At 39.3% G+C, this 18,251-nt stretch overlaps 1 protein-coding gene across 2 annotated transcripts in view; it reads right to left on the bottom strand.

Annotated features, from left to right (window-relative positions):
* The window catches only part of LOC309389240 (ADAMTS-like protein 2), a 42,724-nt gene extending 32,390 nt beyond the window's left edge, over nucleotides 1-10,334 (bottom strand). Inside the window, exons 1-3 of one of the 2 annotated variants that reach the window (XM_081947375.1) lie at nucleotides 9,937-10,334; nucleotides 5,151-5,293; nucleotides 1,730-1,805 (exon numbers count right to left, since the gene is read on the bottom strand). In XM_081947375.1, the coding sequence (XP_081803501.1) occupies nucleotides 1,730-1,805; nucleotides 5,151-5,293; nucleotides 9,937-10,023 (306 nt within the window). In that variant the 5' untranslated portion in view covers nucleotides 10,024-10,334. Of the gene's footprint in view, nucleotides 1-1,729; nucleotides 1,806-2,134; nucleotides 2,164-5,150; nucleotides 5,294-9,936 lie in introns of those variants that run through there. The other variant, XM_081947376.1, reaches the window with a different exon arrangement.
* Nucleotides 10,335-18,251: the final 7,917 nt, after the last annotated feature.

The following is an 18,251-nucleotide window of genomic DNA, read 5'->3' on the forward strand; positions in this document are numbered from 1 at the left end:
GGTGACTGAGGAAAGGCAAAAAAGCCTCAATTTTGGCAAAAAACTGGCTGTTTTTTGCAAAAATGGGATGCGGAGGGGTGAGGCTTTGGGAGGCCAAAAATTGCTGTATTCAGTGTATAAGACGCATCAACATTTCCAAGCTCTTTTCGGGGGGGAAAGGGTGCATCTTATACTCCGAAAAATATGGTACTTATAATCCTGTCCAACTACAGTGGGCTCTGGGAGCACAGGATTTCCTATGGTACAGAACAAGAGCTTGAAATAAAGATTCATTGTATATTTACAATCCTTAAGGAGTGAAGAAAACTGACATAGCAAAAGGGTTGAATTATGTCAAACTCATTCTCTTTTCTAAGCTAATGTTCTTCTGATAAAGAACTTTTCATTGGGACAGCAAACTTATTAAAAATACTAACCCCAATTGCTGATCAGTAGTAGGATATTCCATTTCTGTCATCATCAGGAGGCTGTCATTTCCTTCAGCTGCATCTGTAAGTTGTTTTTCTACCCAGTATTTCAATCTACATATTTCAATCGGTTTTTGAAATATAACAAATGTGTGCAGAGGATCTCACCAGGTACATTTGACAGATATAGGTAGAAATAAAATTAAAACTTCCAAGCAAATTATCTAAGCAAAGACACTTACTTATTCCTCAAATAAGGACAAAAGTGTGAGATGGAGTTTTTATACAGCAAAAAATGATGGGGTCAGTCGCAAAAATTGAAGGGGAAAATGATTATAAAGACAAGACAACTGATTACTTTACCAGTGGAGTGAACGTGGTTGAAAGTGGGAAAAGGGGAGTATGGAAAAGGGAATTAGATCAACAGGAACGATACCCCAGATTTCAAGGCATGGAAAAAGAAAAAAGAGGAAAAACGATGGATTTAAGGAGAGAGAAATTCTCAGAAGCAAGATTGACAACCAAAGATAACCTGATTAAAATAGCAGATGGAGGGCATCGAGATTACTTAACTGATGCTACAAGCAAAAAGCTGCGGAGAGAAGTCCACAAAAATTTTATTAAGGAAATAAATAGAAGATCAATTCCACAAATGACAAAAGAAATAAGACTGTATTATTACTGGAAAGATTTCGAAGAGGCAAATTTAAAAAAAAAGTTTTTGCACTCTGCAGATCTCCCCAAAATGGCCCATATTTCCCGAAAACAGGCCCGTTTCCCCCCCCCCCCAAAAAAGGGCACGAATATCTTTAGGAGGCTTGTAGAGTGCTTCTGGGAGGGTGCGGTGGGGGGCAAAAATGAGCAAAAACCGGCCCATTTTTCATGAAAATGGCCCATTTTTGTCAAAAAAAAGGGCATGCATAGTCTTTAGGAGGCTTATAGAGTGCTCCAGGGGGCTGGGGGGGGGGGCACAATTGAGCAAAAAATGACATGGCTTTTTGCTCATTTCTGCCCTCCCCGGCCCACAGGAGCACTCTGAAAGCCTCCTAAAGGTATGCATGGCCATTTTGGTGAAGGGGGCAGGGTTTCGAGAGGCAAAAAATAGCTGTATTCAGTGTATAAGACGTACCCAGATTTTCAGCCTCTTTTTTGAGGGAAAAAGGTGCATCATATACTCCAAAAAATATGATAATCTTGCTGTTGTCATCATATAAAACCATTTGGTTCCATACTTCTTTAACTGCTAGTTGGGCTCTGTAGCACACGAAGAATCAAATTCATTCTTGTAGATCAAATATAGTATCTATGAAAGATTGGCTTACCTGCTGTTGGCATAACTGATAACGCTTCGATTGACCCAGGCACATGCTACTATTTGTCCCCTGAGGTATGTGTAGCCTGCAATAAAAGAGAATCCTTCTTCAAAAGGAATGAAAATGTTGACTTCAGAGAGGTTCTGGTTTAGTGTATGAAACATTATTTGAAAAGTCTTTCTGAAACTAAGTTTCATCTATATGATAGTAATGTGCTACTCCCTTCATTCAGGATGATTTCTCAGTTTCCCACTCTAGTCTATAAGTCTGGTCTTCTACACAAATTCAGTACTACCTGATATGGTTGTGCAAAGTTTCACATTTTAATGGGAAAATAGAATGTAAAGTTGGAAGAATTCATTAGTACACACGCACATACACACAAGTAGCCATGTTTTTTTTTCTTGGGCTTACACAGTTGGCCTTTACAGCTCCTTTGCAATCTGGGAAAAAGGAGACAATTGCTTTAAAATGTTTTTTAACAAGACAAGTACAGATCCCACACACACTCCAGATCATATTGCTTCTTCAAAGCACTGCACAGTTTTGCTAATTAGATCCAACACCATCTACTCTTGAAAGATCCACCAAAGATCCATTTAGGCTATGCCATTACGACATCCATAATAACTTTTGCTACTTCCTTCTATGCTGCAATTTTCTTTAGCTTAAATATGAGCAAGAAGCCTGCATTGAAACCTATTGCATCCAGAAAAATATTCAGAATATCTCCAAATAGTTAACTGTGAGTTCCTCAGCATTAACTAACATTCTACTCCAGTGCATCTGAATTTCAGACTTCCAAAGCTGAATAGCAACACAATTTTTTTCAGAGCTGACAGTGAAATAAAGCCAGCTCAAGATAAATAGGACTTATTCCCAGGAAACAAAATATAGGATTGGACTTTAAGCATGTCCAAGCTTAACTTTATCACAATATCAAATTCTACGTATCAGAACAAGTTGGAGTGCTGTCAAAGAAGCTTACTTCCCCTGCCTAACTTTGATCCTAAAGTACTTGCTAAGCCTGAATAACAGGATGGTAGAACTTCAACCAGTTAGGAAGACAGGTGGCTTCTTCTTTTAGTGGAGTCTTTTAGACACTTACCCTCAATTTAGCTAATATAGGTAGTCCTTGACTTACAACCACACTTGGTACCAGAATTTCCACTGTTAAGTGGTTGTTAAGTGAGTCACACCTGATTTTAAGACCTGTTTTGCCACAAAATAGACATTTTTTAAAGTTGGAGAGGCAAACGGTAGGTGGCAGATGATCCTGCTAGTTGGTTCTTAAAAGGAAAGCCTGCTTTGCCTTGCCAAAAATAAAGCTTATTTCTAACTACATTGAGAATCAGGGTTATTTCCAGGAAGAACAGTGGTGGGTTGCAGGTGGTACGCCCTGGTATGGGCATACCAGAGCCAGCCCGGAGCACCAGATACCATTTGAGTACGGTGCTCCGGAGGGCCTGTCCGCCCGCGCTCCTTACCTGTGTTTTAAGGCTTCTGCGCTTCCGCGCATGGTGCATGGTGCATACAGCGCCTGCGTGATGCTCCATGGAGCAGCTGGAGCATCGCGGAGGCATTAAGATGCATGCGGTTGGAACAGGAATTTAAACCCACCACTGAGGAAGAACCTCAACATATCCAGATCTCAATTATGGAGCCATGCCACATAAAAAGACATACATAAACTCACACAATTTTGACAGCAGGAAAGAGGGATGGTTTCACCCCTCAGAAGTATGTTTATGTAGAATAGGAAGAAGAAATGTGGAGAAGCATAGTCAGGAGAAGTCTCCAATGTCAGTTCTCATTAGCATCCAGGGATCTGGAGCAGCAGGTTAAAATAGGTGCCTCCCTAACTCTTGAGCTCAGGTTGAAGTTCGGCAAGGTTAGCTAGATAGAAATTTAAGCAACTGGGCTAAGGACGGGAGTATAGGATTCCTCAGAAAAAAAATCTATCATCTCCTTATATAAACTGTACCTTCCAATGACGTGCAGTCAGGTGAGGCAAGTGAGGCACAGCCTCACCACTCTCATCATGAAAAAAAAAAAGTAAAAGGAAAAAACTGAGCTAGTTACTGCCTCACCGTGGATGACTCTGCTTAACTGTTAAAAACAGCTGGAAAAGGTATGTGTGAGTTGGAGGGAGGGGGAGGAATTCAAACTTCATCTTCCTGGTGTTGTGCAGGGCTTTGGGCAAAGGCTGGAGGGAAGGACCCTGGCTCGCTTGTGCTCTTCCTCCCCAAGAGTAGTTTGATTGCAGGCAGAGCCACGTTGTGGGGCCGGTGTGTGTGCTACAGCATGGCTCTTTGCCTGGCTTCCTGCCTCCTGTGGTCTCCTCACTGGTGCTCTCTCTCCCCAAGTGTAGTGACTTCCTCCCCAGGCCCCCATTCATTTCTCTCTCACACACACACAGCTGGATAAAACTATATAAAAATCTAGCCCAGCTTCACTGATTACAAGTTTGAAAAGGCAACGTGGCTCCGCCTGCAATCAAACTACACTTGGGGAGGGAGAGCACAAGCGAGCACTGAGGAGACCACAGGAGGAGGCAGGAAGCCAGGCAAAGAGCCATGCTGTAGTACACACACTTCCCCCCAGCCTCTTTCTTTTGGAAGGCTCGGATCGGCTCCCCTCCGATCTGCCTCTCTGCCTCTCCTCTCACCCCAGCCTGCCAGCAGGAGATGGTGGGTGGGCTTTATTGTGTTCCAGGCATTTCCCACCCAGACAGCAGGCTGCATTTGCAATGGTGGAGGTGTTTGGGAAAGGCAGCAGGGGAATGGGGGGGGATGGCAGAGGAGCTGCTTTCAAGCCACTGGAAAAGATATCCAATCCAACTTTTGTGGGGAGGGGGGTTGTTTGAGAGTGAGTGAGAGAGGGAAGGGGTAGGAGAGATAGTCCAATCCAACTTCTGTGTGTGTGTGTGTTTGAGAGAGGGGGAGGAAGGAAGAGAGGGAGGAAGGAGGGGAAGGAGAAGAAAAAGAAAAAGAAAAAGAAAGAAGGAGCAAAGGAGAAAAACAAATGCTGTCGCTTTAAATTGGAACTGAGCATGCCTGGCTGTGGAATTCTGGGAGTTGAAGTCCACAAGTCTAAAAATATTTGAAACCCAGCACTGTGTCAGTGCCTCACCAGTCATAAACCTCACCGCACGTCACTGGTACCTTCCCTGCACTTAAATCAGGTAATCAACTCAGGTTGTTAGTTGCTGAATCTCAAGAAAATAAAAAGAAAACAGCGAGGATTATGAAAATTATCTATGAAGAGGAAGTTAGAAAAATAGAGCCACAGTTGGAGAAAAAGTTGATTTAGTGAATTGCTGTCATATCTCAATCAGTTTTTTTTATGCCAAATGTACTGTGATGGTAAAATTGGCTTATCCAACTAAAGGTCCCACATTTCCATCAAGTGGCCTTGGTCAACTACTTACCGCTGCCATAAGCAGTGCCTCTCTCTTGACATTACACCTCCTCCACAGGTGCGGGAACATGTAGACCAGGAGCTCCATTCTCCCCACCATTTGGTGACCTCTTCATTCCAGGTACCAGCTTCTTCTGCTGCCTCACTACTGTCCTGACACAAACAGGGAAAGGTTACCTTAAGAACTCCAGAGTTACTCCCAGTATCTCCATTTTTCTAACCTCACAAGCTATTCCTAGATCCACATTTTGCTATATGACAGTGTTTTGGTTCTTCTGATGTAGACTGCTGGATATATGTATATTATTTGCAGACTGAGATAAAATATGAAACATATAATAACTTTCCTGTATATATATATATTCATTATTGGCTGCCTCTATGTCCTGAGTATGCTTCCCAGGCCCAGTACTTGGGATTGATAAGTTATTTTTTTTGCTCTCTTCTCCTTCCTCCATAGGCTTTTTTTCATTTTAAAACATCTTAACTTGCATCTCTCTACTACTGAGGAACAGGGATGAGGAACCTGTAATCCACTGGGTTACTTTGTGTCATTAGGTTGACCCATCCAGTTTATGGGGCTTTGAGTGAGATTTCTTCCACTCCCCAAAAATTCCTAGTAGCATGAGCCGTATTATGTCCCATTGCCAATCACCTTTTCTGGTTGGGAGGATTATCAAAGATGAAACAGATAGTCTTGTGAGTATAAGTGGTCCTCGGTAAACAAAAGATGTGCAATAGCTATACAAAGCTACAATAGCACTGAATGAGTGGTACTTATTACCAGTCCTTGAAGTTTTGATCGTTGCAGTGCTTTGCAGTAATATGATTCTACTCCAGGTGCTCAGCAACCAACCCAATTTCTGACCTTCATGCATGGTCACATGATCGCAATTTGCAACCTTCCCTGCTGGCTTTCCACTAAATCAATGGGGAAGTCGGCAAGAAGTGGGAAGCTCTGATTATGTGAAGTCCTCACTTAATGACTCACAGTAATTCACTTAATAACTGGGGACTAATGGAACTGCTGGCACTGAGCAATGCAGTTATATGATATCATGCTTTAGTGACAGAACTTCTAGTCCCAATTACTATCTTTTAGCTAGGACTACCTGAATTTCTAAGGACTCAGTGGCTCAGACGCTGAGTTTGTCAATCAGAAAGGTCAGCAGTTCACCAGTTCGAATCCCTAGCGCCATGTAACGGAGTGAGCTCCTGTTACTTGTCCCAGCTTCTGCCAACCTAGCAGTTCAAAAACATGTAAAATGCAAGTAGAAAAGTAGGAACCACCTTTGGTTGGAAGGTAATAGCGTTCCGTGCACCTTCAGCATTTAGTCATGCTGGCCACATGACCACATAGACATCTTCGGACAGCGCTGGCTCTTATGCTTTGAAACGGAGATAAGCACCACCCCCTAAAGTCGGGAACGACTAGCATATATGCAAGGGGAACTTTTACCTTTACCTGAATTTCTCTTATATCACCTGCAGCCATAATACCATTTTCCAGCATTGCTCTGAATGGTTAGATAAATTTGTGAATAGTATAGAGAAAACAGAATTGATTGAGATGCTATAGAGAAATAAAGTAGGCTTCATTTGAGCCTCTGCAATCAGTTCCTGACAGAATTATCTATCACTTAGTACACAGATACTGTAAGTTATGAATTCCAGAACATGAAAGACTGTCTACTGTAGATCTGTATGAGTCACTGTTCTGAATCTTCCAGAGAGTGGCAGTGAATGTGGAAAGGAGTGGAAAATGGAGAGGAGCTGCTATATCTCCTGGAATGTTAGTACTGGTAGTTGCTACAGCAATACAAAGAAGCAGCATACCATGATTACCTTTCTATCCATGAGAAGTGATGATGTCATTAGCACTGCATGCTGCTTCTGTCTTTTCTGCAATCTCAGGAAAATTAATGCTTACGTATCAGTGCAAGCATCTGAAGGAGGCAAGGTGATGAGGAAAGTAAAGCTTGCCTAATGGCAAGTGTGCATCTATTTTGAACACAGAGAGCTGGAACATCTTTCCAGCTAGTAGAGGTTTGGTTTTCTTGCATAGGAAAATCACTGAGATGCATTTGAAAGGAGCAGCAGTGCTCCCCATCCCATGGATAGAAAAAGAGGTGACTCTTTCTTATTCAAAGACTGGAGGAGGGCTTCCTGTGGGCTTTCTGAAAAACAGGGTTACAATGAGTTCAGTGATCCATGAAATCGAGGGCAGCTAAAGCAAGTGGACTAAAATGGGGAAGGGTTACCTCCTTCATTTAATGGCAGAGGTAGCGCTTGATGGCCTGGATTCTCAATGGGTGTTCTGGAATAATGAAAGGGTGTAATGGAGAACTTTTTAAAACTGTGGGGAGACAAGAATTATTAAAGAGCACAGGGCTCTAATTGGAACTTCAGATTGGTCAAGTCAGAAGGTATGTCTTTGCATGTCTCACAAAAGGCTAAACGAATATACCCTTCTTTGCCACCTAAAATGACATAGGGAAAGTCTGACAATTCTTCTTAAAATGTTCTGAGGATAAGTAATCCAAAATCTAAGAAAGAAAACAGGGAAAAGACCTATTCTTCTGAAATAAACAATGTATAGTTGATTTTTCCAGAAAGCAAAATCTTTTAATGTGTTTAGCTAAATTATTATAACTGACTACATTTGGTTATTACCAATTGTAAACTTGATACATGAAAGAGAAAGCAGTTAAGATGCATGAACTGGGCCTGTGCATGACACATCCTTATTTCCATAGAATTTTGTTTCCCAATGGTGTGCAACTCAACATTCTTTAAAATAGCAGAGAAAATGTCAGGATAAGCCACTTCTCTGACCCATGTCTTGAAAGTTTAGATGCAGTAGAAATAGGTACAGCAAATTCATTCCTACTATACTTTGATCATCCCCAAAGGTGAAATGTTCTTTCTATAAAAGGTACTATATTCAGGAGAAGAATAGGAATGTTCAGGTGGAAATATCCTGCTAGTCACTGGATGCACAGATAGAACATTGAAACATATATTCAGAAGGTATTTTTGACACCTCCTATTCGACACCCAAATATTATTTTCTATCTTGCTTCCTAAGCTTTTTAAGATTTACATGAAATCACTGAAGTTTTGGAATGGGATGCCATCAGCAAGATTATGACAGCCAGTTCTATTGCTCCCTGCTTTTTAATTTAACGCCTTGCAGTGAGATGGGCGACTAACAAATTTAATAAATAAATAAAATAAATTTCAAGGAAACAATCAACATGACTGATACATACTTAATTTTGATAATAACCTGGGTGTGGAGAAATAAGCTGAAATTATATCCAGACAAGTCAGAAGTGCTATTAATAAAAAGAAAACTGGACTTGGTTAAGGTAAAGTTTATTTTCCTTAGCAATAAGAATACTCTTTGAGCATCACTGTCATTGGATTTGCAAAGGGGTTGTGGTGAAGAAATAATATGCACAACTACAGCTAATGGGCCACCTGAGTAACCTTCCTGAGCTACTTGACAGAACAGCTTGGTTACAACTCATCTTGACATGCAATGCCCTTTATTCTACTCATGAAAAATGTCCAGAAGGTGCAGGGGCCAAATTATTGATTACTGCATGGCTCTGAGATCATGATGTCAGTACTAGAAACATTTTCACTGGTTATCATAACTATTGGCACAACCTAAGATGCCATTTTTGATCTTCAAAATCCTAAGTAGGGATGTGGCTTATTTGCTGGACTGCCTGTTCTAACATTAATCTAGCCAGCTCCTGATATAAGCAGAAGAGTTCCTTTGAAAATGCCCCTGCTGCCAGAAGATGGACAATCAGGAACTTGGATAAAGGTCTTCTGTTGTATATCTCCAAGCTATACAATGCACTTTTTAAAGGACTGGGTTAGGCTCCTGCTGGGCTCCCATTATTTAGGAAGGTGGTTAAAATGCATCTCTTTGGCAAGCTTTAACTTCTTAATTATTTTAATTAATTTTGATTTTGATTTTAACAGAATTATTTTGTTTCCTTATTCCTATTTTTATTGCTGCAAGCCACCTTGAGTGTTAGTAAACACCCAGATAAGATTTAAGATTCAATAATAAATATTTAAAAAACAACAACAACAACCAAATCCTGAATTTTCATGTAGGACAGGGTTTCAGTGATTCAACCCAGTACTTGATAAACCACAAATCACCTACGCCTGTCCATTTTCTACCTCAATTCGAGTCGACCAGAGACGCTTTTAAAGCCACTAGTGACAATGCCATGAGTTGTAGAGAGGAACTAGCTGCAATGGGCAAAAATAAAGAGGTTTCGGAAGCAAAAAAATAAAATAAAATCCCAGCCTGAATTATAAAGGAGACCCCGCGGGAAGTTTCAAGAGGGCAGGGCAGGGCAGGGCAAGCTAAACCAGCGCTGTTGTTTCACGCATTTGTCTCCTTGCTCAGCACTGATCACAAAATTTTAAAAGGAACGGGGCGGGAAAACGCCCTAGAAAAGAGGTCGATTTGGAGCCAAGATTCGCGACAGATCCGAGTAGTTGAGCGACGGTCGCTGGGACAGCCATGAGAACGGATTATTCGGGGGTATTACTTTTCCGAAATGGAGCACCGGTGGCTACGGCCGGATGCATCTGCTTGCAAGCAAGCGAGCCCAGCTAGGGGTAGCTGCGGCGGGAGCACATTGCAAAACTGCCTTTCAAGAATCCTTTGGGGAAGGGCGCACAAAATCCCCCAAAGTGCAGCGGGGGCTGAAAATCGGCCACCGCCACGGCTTGCCCCACATTCGCCGCCTCTGGCCCCTTACCTTAGCGCGGAGTGCACAGGCGAACAGCAGAAATATGGACTGCAGTAGAGGGAGCCGGCGGGCGGAGAAGGCGGGAGGCGCGGCCATCGTGCTCGCTAGCGCTCCATGAGCGGCCAAAAGGCGGCAGCGAAGTCCCGGCGGCAGCAGGAGCAGCTGCCTGAACCCAAACCGGCATGGCCGAGTAAGTAAATAATGACTTTCCAATCTGATGGGTGTCTGCGGGAGCGCGGGGCAACCCTGTGGCTTCTGGGCAGCGGTGATTGACAAGGCGACCCGAGAGCCACCCAAAGACGCCACCAGTGGGACGGACGGAAGGAAGGAAGGAGTGGGGGGTCTTCCTGTCTGCCCCCTTCCTCCCTCTTCAAAGAGAGACAAAGGATCCCGGCGCAGCGGGAGCCTTCCTACGGCAGCCTTTGCCCGCTGCTGGCCGAGGAAAGGGAGGCGGGAGGGGCCCACATCCTCTCCTCCTTGACTGTCAAAGAGGCCCTTCAGCAAGAGCTGCCGGATTAGGCAGCGGGGCGGGAAAAGTAGGCAAGGTTCCAGGGAGGGCTTGAACTCTTTGGAACCATCTTTTCTTGCACCCAAGGGTTGCAGATAGATGTTGGAACAGAGATTACATCTTTTATTAGAGGGTGAGATGGGGGGGCAGCAGTGTTGGATTCAACAATAAAGAGGACTTTGCCAAACCTTGGGGGGGGGCATGTGTGTGTGTGTGTGTGTGTGTGTGTGTGTGTGTTGTATTTGTACTGATAAATAAATAAAGGGAGACTAGCCGTGGCTTAGTGGCTAAGACTCCTGCCTAAGATATATACAGCCCGGGTTCAAATCCCAGTAAGGGTATGGCTAGCTGATGAGAGCTAATTAGCTCGAAATAGACAATATACATATACATATACATATACATACATACATACATACATACATACATACATACATACATGTTGTAAGTATTACCAGATGGCTGTCATGGGAAAAGTGAACTGGTCAATTTGAGCCAAAGGTCCAAATGTAACCCTGAAGTTGTTGATATATTTTGAGCTGTGTCAGGGACTGGGAAGTTATTGTCAAACAGGACAGGCATCAGTTTCCACGTTTTTCCTTTTTGATGACCATTAATCGTTGATTATTGTTGGGTGTACTACATAAACAATGTTTTTGCATCATAGTGGCACCCATGGGATCCTGCTACTTCATCTCTGAAGTACAGTAGTTTGCTCCAGTGAAGAGGAAAGCCTTTTTGGCCTGCTCCTTTTCAGGAATTTAAAGGGAATTCACTTGGAACCAGTGGAAACCCTATTTTCATCATAAAGATGTGGATTTCTGTGGCTTAAAAGAATGGAACTGTCATATGTAAGGAAAATGATCATATATAAAAGAATAATAATTTTCATGTTTTATTATTTTGTATAAGAAAAGGGAGTTGGCATTTTTTTCTAAAAAGTGGGTGCTTGATATGTCGAACTATTACAAGCTATTTCAAAACTTGTTAAAATTCTTTGAACAAAGGTGGAGGGGGCTTTTAGGAGACTTGATAGGATGTTGTGTCAAAAAGGAGAGGGGGAAATTAACTTGTGTAAGGGGCTAAAAGCTGATGAATGCTTTGTTTCGTGTCCACTTTCTGTGCACCCTGCAAATACATGAATAAACTTATTTGCTGCTTTCAAGTTGTTGTTTCGGGTAGTTTCATATGCGTCCACTGTTTATAACAAAACTGATTGATATAATAAGACTTGGCTGAAAATCAGGATGTAGACATGCATGTATCTCTCAACGATTGATATCCCTACATAGGTAGTCCTCGACTTACAACCACAAAAGAGCCCAAAATGTACATTGCTGAGACATTTGTTAAGTGAATTTTGGCCCATTTTGCGACATTTCTTGCCGCAGTTGTTTAATGAATCACTGCAATTGTTAAGTTAGTAACACGGTTGTTAAGTGAATCTGGCTTCCTCTTTGATTTTGCTTGTCAGAAGGTCATAAAAGGGGATCACATGAGCCCCAGGACATTGCAACCGTCATTAATATGAGCCAGTTGCCAAACCTGTGAATTTTGATAACATAATCATGGGAATGCTGCAACGGTCGTAAGTGTGAAAAACTGTTGTATGTCACTTTTTTCAGCGCCATTGTAACTTCAAATGGACAACTAAATGAACTGTTGTAAGTCAAGGAGTACTTACATATTTACAAATAGTTGGCATATAATAATGTACAACTACTGTTTGAGCAACAAAGTCAGTTATTACCCACCAACAGGAATATCTGGATGATCTTTTATTTTAAAAAAGGTTTCATAAGATTTTGTTGATTGCCTTGCTTGAGAAGGACTTTAATAAATTCACATGCTTAAAAACAAAGGAAGCCTGTTTTCCCTTTGTCTTATCTATTTTATAAATGTATTTATTTGTTAAATGCATAAATTATAAAATGAATACCCATCAGATGTTTGGAAAGTTTAAATTATCTGTTATAAATGGCTTAAGGACCCATAGTCTATAAATGTCAAAATATTTCTAAATAATATTTCAGTTTTTAAAAATCAGTATAATTGTTTTTGCAGAAATCAGAAAATATGTGAATCTCATCTTTGTATGTCTACAATTTTTCTTAAGATACATAAAAAGACAAATAAGCAGAGACTGGTTATACACAAGACAATCCTGTGTTGGTGAGCTAATTAGCAGATATGATATGATAAACCTTAAATCTTGAAAAATTATTTAAACTTCCAAATTAATTCCAACACAATGAGAATCATCCAGAAATGTGTGTTACCAACTGAGACTTACCGGTTCTAGTATAAGGATAGTTTGCTCAATGGAGTTCAGCAGATTGATATCTAGAATATATCACATTGGAAGATAGACAAGTGATGCACTGGATGATGTTAATAAATCTTGTAATAATTCTGCTAAAATAGCTCTGGGAATAAGAATCTTGGTCTGTCAGTCCTGGGTCTGAATCTTTTGCATTATTGTTTCATGGTAAGTAGATATTATGGATCAAGGAACTATCTAAATAAACAAACATAGGCTAATTCCTTATCTGTGATGAACTATAAGAAAATTGTAACTTGAAACAAGCAGAAACTTCTTTTATGTAGAAGACTTTTCCCCCCTGGATTTCGATCCCTGGCCTGTTGTTTTTTAGTTAATTAGGTAGATATTTGAAAAATGCTCTGATCTTATGAATCAGAGCAGATATTGTTGTATTATAAGGTTTAGTTACAAACAGTGGTCTATGTTGTTTATCCAATAATTCTCAGGAGAAACCCCGAGATCAAATGAGAAAGCTTCTTTTAGCTGATTGGCCATAACGTATAGTTCCCTGCATCCCACAAAAACAATTGTCTATAATTATTGCCATTAACTCTGGTGAGAAACCTAGAATTCATCATTTCTGTCTCCCTGTGTGGTTTTTGCAGCCTTGTATACATTATCTTTTGCAATTTTTCTTGGGTTTTGGTCTTTTATAATTACCAGGTATTGTACATTTGGATTTCTTTTTCTACATTCCCTTATGTATTTTGTATGTTAACATTAAAGTGAATTTAAAAATAAAATTCATGGTTTAATATACATTAAACTTTGTGAAATTATTCCAATTGAATTGAGTTTTATATTCATCATTTATAAAATATGGGAAGAAAAATACCAAAAAGGCTATTTTTTTGCCATTTTCAGCTGTTCAGAATATTTGGATGTACTCATGTATAGGACAGCTTATAAATTAGGGACGTGCAACTTCCATAAAGTAAAGAACTTCTCAAAGCCTTGATCAAATTAAAAGTCATAGCCCTAATGTATTCATTGAAACAAAAAGTAAAATCAAAGATATGTTACTTTATTTGAACAGTAAAATGATGAAATATTTGATGAAATTCCAAGAGCAACAACACAGCTCTGGTCATCTTAAAGCTAGGATTTGTGTAACAACAATACTACTATCAAGAACTTTAGATGTCAAAGCAGAAATCAAAGAGCACAGAAAAGAAATTCGAACTCCTAGCAGTCAGCAGAATTAGCCTGCAATACTATATTCTAACCACTGCTCCACCACAGATAGCCCTTCTTGCTAACCGAAAACTTATTCAGCTATGGTTAGAAGTTACGACAGCTGAAAAAGATTATGACCAATCCTCAAAGTTGCATTCGTCACTGCATCCCTGTAGTCATCTGATCATGATTCAGGCACTTTGCAACCAGTACACATCAACTGTGGAGCCATGGTATGGGAGATAAAATCAGAGAACAAGGTTGAATCTCTCTGGACCTTTAGTCAAATCCAAACCTAAAAATAGGGTGAAGTTTCTTCACAGCCAAGAATTATCCTTTCAATTGCCATAATCAAGACATTCATCTGAAGTTCAAAATTTGAGACAAAATCTCAAATACAGCAGTTTATTTTTGTTGGCACTTCTCTTCCCTTCCTTTTTTCTTCCCTGAAAAGTCTTGTTTTATTCCGTTTTTCATATTTCAGTATTTACATTTCAAAGTTCTCGGTAGGTCTAGAGAGAACAGTACTTTCTCACTGGCTCGAGGTTGACTCAGCCTTCCATCCTTCCGAGGTTGATAAAATGAGGAGCCAGATTGCTGGGGGAATAGGCCGTAAACCGCTTAGAGCAGTGATGGCGAACCTTTTTCACCTCGGGTGCCAAAAGCACATATACTCGCGTGCCCACCCCCATAATTTAATGAGGGAAGCCTCCGGAGGGCGAAAAATGGCTGAAAATCAAGGCCGAAAATCAGCTGGCCAGCGCGCACATGTGCAGTGGAGCTGACAGGTGCCTTCAGAAATGGCTCCGGGTGCCACCTGTGGCATGCGTGCCATAGGTTCGCTATCACAGGCTTAGAGAGAGCTGTAAAGCACTCTGAAAAGGTATGTACGTCTAAATGCTATTGCTATCTGTATTCCTGCCTATTATGTTTTCTCTGTAGCAACAACCTTGTGAGGTGGATTGGCTGAAAGAGAAAGCAATTGGCCCCAAATCACCCAACCGGCTTTCATGCCTAAAGGAGGTCTAGAACTCAGAATCTCCTAGTTTCTAGTATAGCACCTTAATCACTACACCAAACTGGCTCTCAGCTACCGGTAATTAATTTATCAGCTAATAAGAAAAATATATCCTCTTCCATATAAAAACCGTATTTAAACATTTAAATTTTTGAATATTTATCCTGTCATTATCCTGTCATGGAGGGTTTTAAACTTAGAATTCATGCTTTCATGCTGCAGTTAACAGAGGAATTCTATAATAATTTGGCTGAATGAATGACAGCCACTTAATTATAGTGTGATTCATGTTTTAAAGTTATATGAAAAAACATTGATGCATTATCAACCATGTAAGATATCCATAATCCACCCACAGAAAAATACAGACAGTCCTCAGTTTACGAAAACAATTGGGACCAGATCTTCTGTCACTAAGCAAAGCCGATTGTTAAGTGCCTGATTTTACAACCTTTATTGTTGCATTTGTTAAGTGAATCACACAGTTAAGTGAATCCAGCTTTCCCCACTGACTTTGTCAGAAACCTCTTGGGAAGGTCACAAATGATGATCATGTGATACCAGGCTATAATCATCATAAATACACGTCAATTGTCAAATTCCTGAATTTTTATCATGTGACTGCAGGGACACTGCAACAGCCATTAGTGTGAGGACTGGACATCAATCACTTTTCAAGTGCTCTTATAACTTTGAACAGTTGCTACATGAATGGTCATACGTTGAAGGCTATCTATATAGGTCGACACCAGTTACACAAAGACGCACATGTCTTCTACAATACAACCACTAGATGGCATTATATTGTTTCAAATCCGGCCATTCTAAACATGAAGAGCAACAAAGTGAGGTAGGAATTCAGACCTATTACTATGATACATCAGCCTTCAAAAAACAATAAGAAATTTTTTTCTTCTTATTGTCATGGTTTTAATGAGAACATTTCCTAGTAATTGTTAATATTGCTAGATACAAATCAAATACATCATGAATGGCATGCAATAAATTCCATCACAAATGCCCTTTAAAACAGTAGTAGCCAACCTTTCTGCCTTGGCGGATTAGTGGAAGCGGTGGCGGTAGAGGGGGAGGGAATGGTTTTGTGTGCATGCTTATTTGCGTATGGGCTTGCACATCACTTCTGCAGCCCAGTTAAAAAACACGTCACTTAAAGTTTAATTTTGTAGCATGGAAAATTTTCTGGATCACTCATGTCAAACCCTTTCCAAGTTAGTCATCTAAACCAGTTTCTCCATGACGATCTGATTAGATTTACATTCAAAAGCCTCTCCAATAACTATTCCGCCATTTCATGAGCTTTTATGAATTTTAATTTTCAAAAAAAATCTTGATAAATTTGCTTTTCATGAGTTGTTAGATTAAAAGGTAATAGCAATTTTTCAACCAAAACCATGCAGTAGAAAATAACAAGCAATGCAAAATTTGTTGGAGAATATATTCAGAATAATCTTGGGTAGGAAATGATGATTTTTCTCAGTATACATTGAAGAATGCTGTTGAAAAAGATCTGTACTTACTTAGTTCCTATCTGCTACATTAGACTTGAACCACATCACACTTTAGTTCTATTGAACCCAATGAGATAAGGCAGTGATGACCATCTTCAGCCTTGTTGAATTCAATGGGTCAAACACATGACTATTGTAAGTTAAAACCAATTTTATGTTGTATAGTGGTTTATTATTATTGCACACTTATTAAAAAGATAAAAAATTGTCTTGAATGGAGCTTTACTCCTGGTAACTACACAGATCTATTCATGCAGGGCGTTTTGGCCCTACTTTGGAAGTAGTATGGCGCTGCCTTATTATAGGTTTCTATGGTCTTATTAATTTGAAAACAGAAATTTTAATTTCAGTGCTGATTGGCATCAATGGGTGTTTGCATGAGTTGCCCTACTTTCACATTGCTCATCAATTTAGTCAACTGGAATCTGAAGAACTCTACCTAGCACCAATCTCTGTTAAAAACAACCGGATCTTCAAATGAAAATAGATTCAGTTTGTTTGTCCAGGAGAAACATTTACTAAAACACGATGGAGATTCTCATATAGATTGTAACTGTCACAAAGTATAGAAATAAATGTAGCATGGTTTGCAAGGGAAGATTCCAATTTCTTGTATTTCATTTGTAATAATCTCAAATAAAATGAAAATAATTTCTATGTACTGCAGCTACCATAAGTTTAGGCTGTCAATTCTTTAATTGTATCTGTATGTTTGTTAACCCGGCATCACTTCAGTAAAGCAACTACAATCATTTTTTAAAAATATATCTGAACTTTATAGTCACTAACTAGATACAAGTAGTCACAATTTATTATTAGAATGGAATTGAATCATATTTACATAATTTCTAAGGTAGCTTTTCCAACTATACCCCTTTCATTTCTTTTACAATAGCAGTTCTAAGGACTCTCAGCCACCTTCAATGCCAAGATATCCAGATAAGTCCAAGAGTCCTAATCAGTGTCTGAAAAAATACTATATTAGATGAATCATCTAATATCTGACTGATCATGAAGCATCATATTCTGTTCCCAATAGGATATTTATATTGTACCTTTGGAAGGAATTGCAGTTTGTATCATAAATTAAAAATCACCAACATTGAGAAGAGATGCAATATATAATAGCTTCTTTATATAGAGTGTAGTGTATCACATTATAGTAAAAGCTATTTTTAGAATTACCATTTAGAAAATATGCCTTTGATGCACAAATACAGTACATTTTGCTTATTTGACAACTCAATTCGTGGAGTTTGTATTAAAAAAAAACTTTTTATAAATTCAATATATTAACTACATAAATTCAGAAAATTATGTAGTTTATTTTGCAATTAGCTTTAATATCAGCATCTAATTTTCAGTAAGTGGGCTGAATTAATAAGAGATCCTGTGCAAATATGCTGAACTGTGTAGTGTTTGCTTATGAGAAGTTCACATAATCACTAGTTACTTACTAGACTTCTCACATGCCAATTAAGAGTTTCCATTTTTCTCCAATGACAAATTTGTTCTGAATATTTATTATATATATATATATATATATATATATATATATATATATATATATATATATATATATATATATATATATATATATATATATATATATATATATATATATATATATATATATATATATATATTAAACTATACTAGTTATCCATCTTTAAAAATATTGCATTAAAGTATATTGTAAAAGCCAACTCAACAATAAAACCAATTCAGTAATTTCTTTTCTGGTTTGTTATGAAAGTCGTAATCAAAACG

Source organism: Natrix helvetica (genome assembly GCF_964273705.1).
Source record: "Natrix helvetica genome assembly, chromosome: 3".
In the NCBI taxonomy this organism is placed as follows: domain Eukaryota; kingdom Metazoa; phylum Chordata; class Lepidosauria; order Squamata; family Natricidae; genus Natrix; species Natrix helvetica.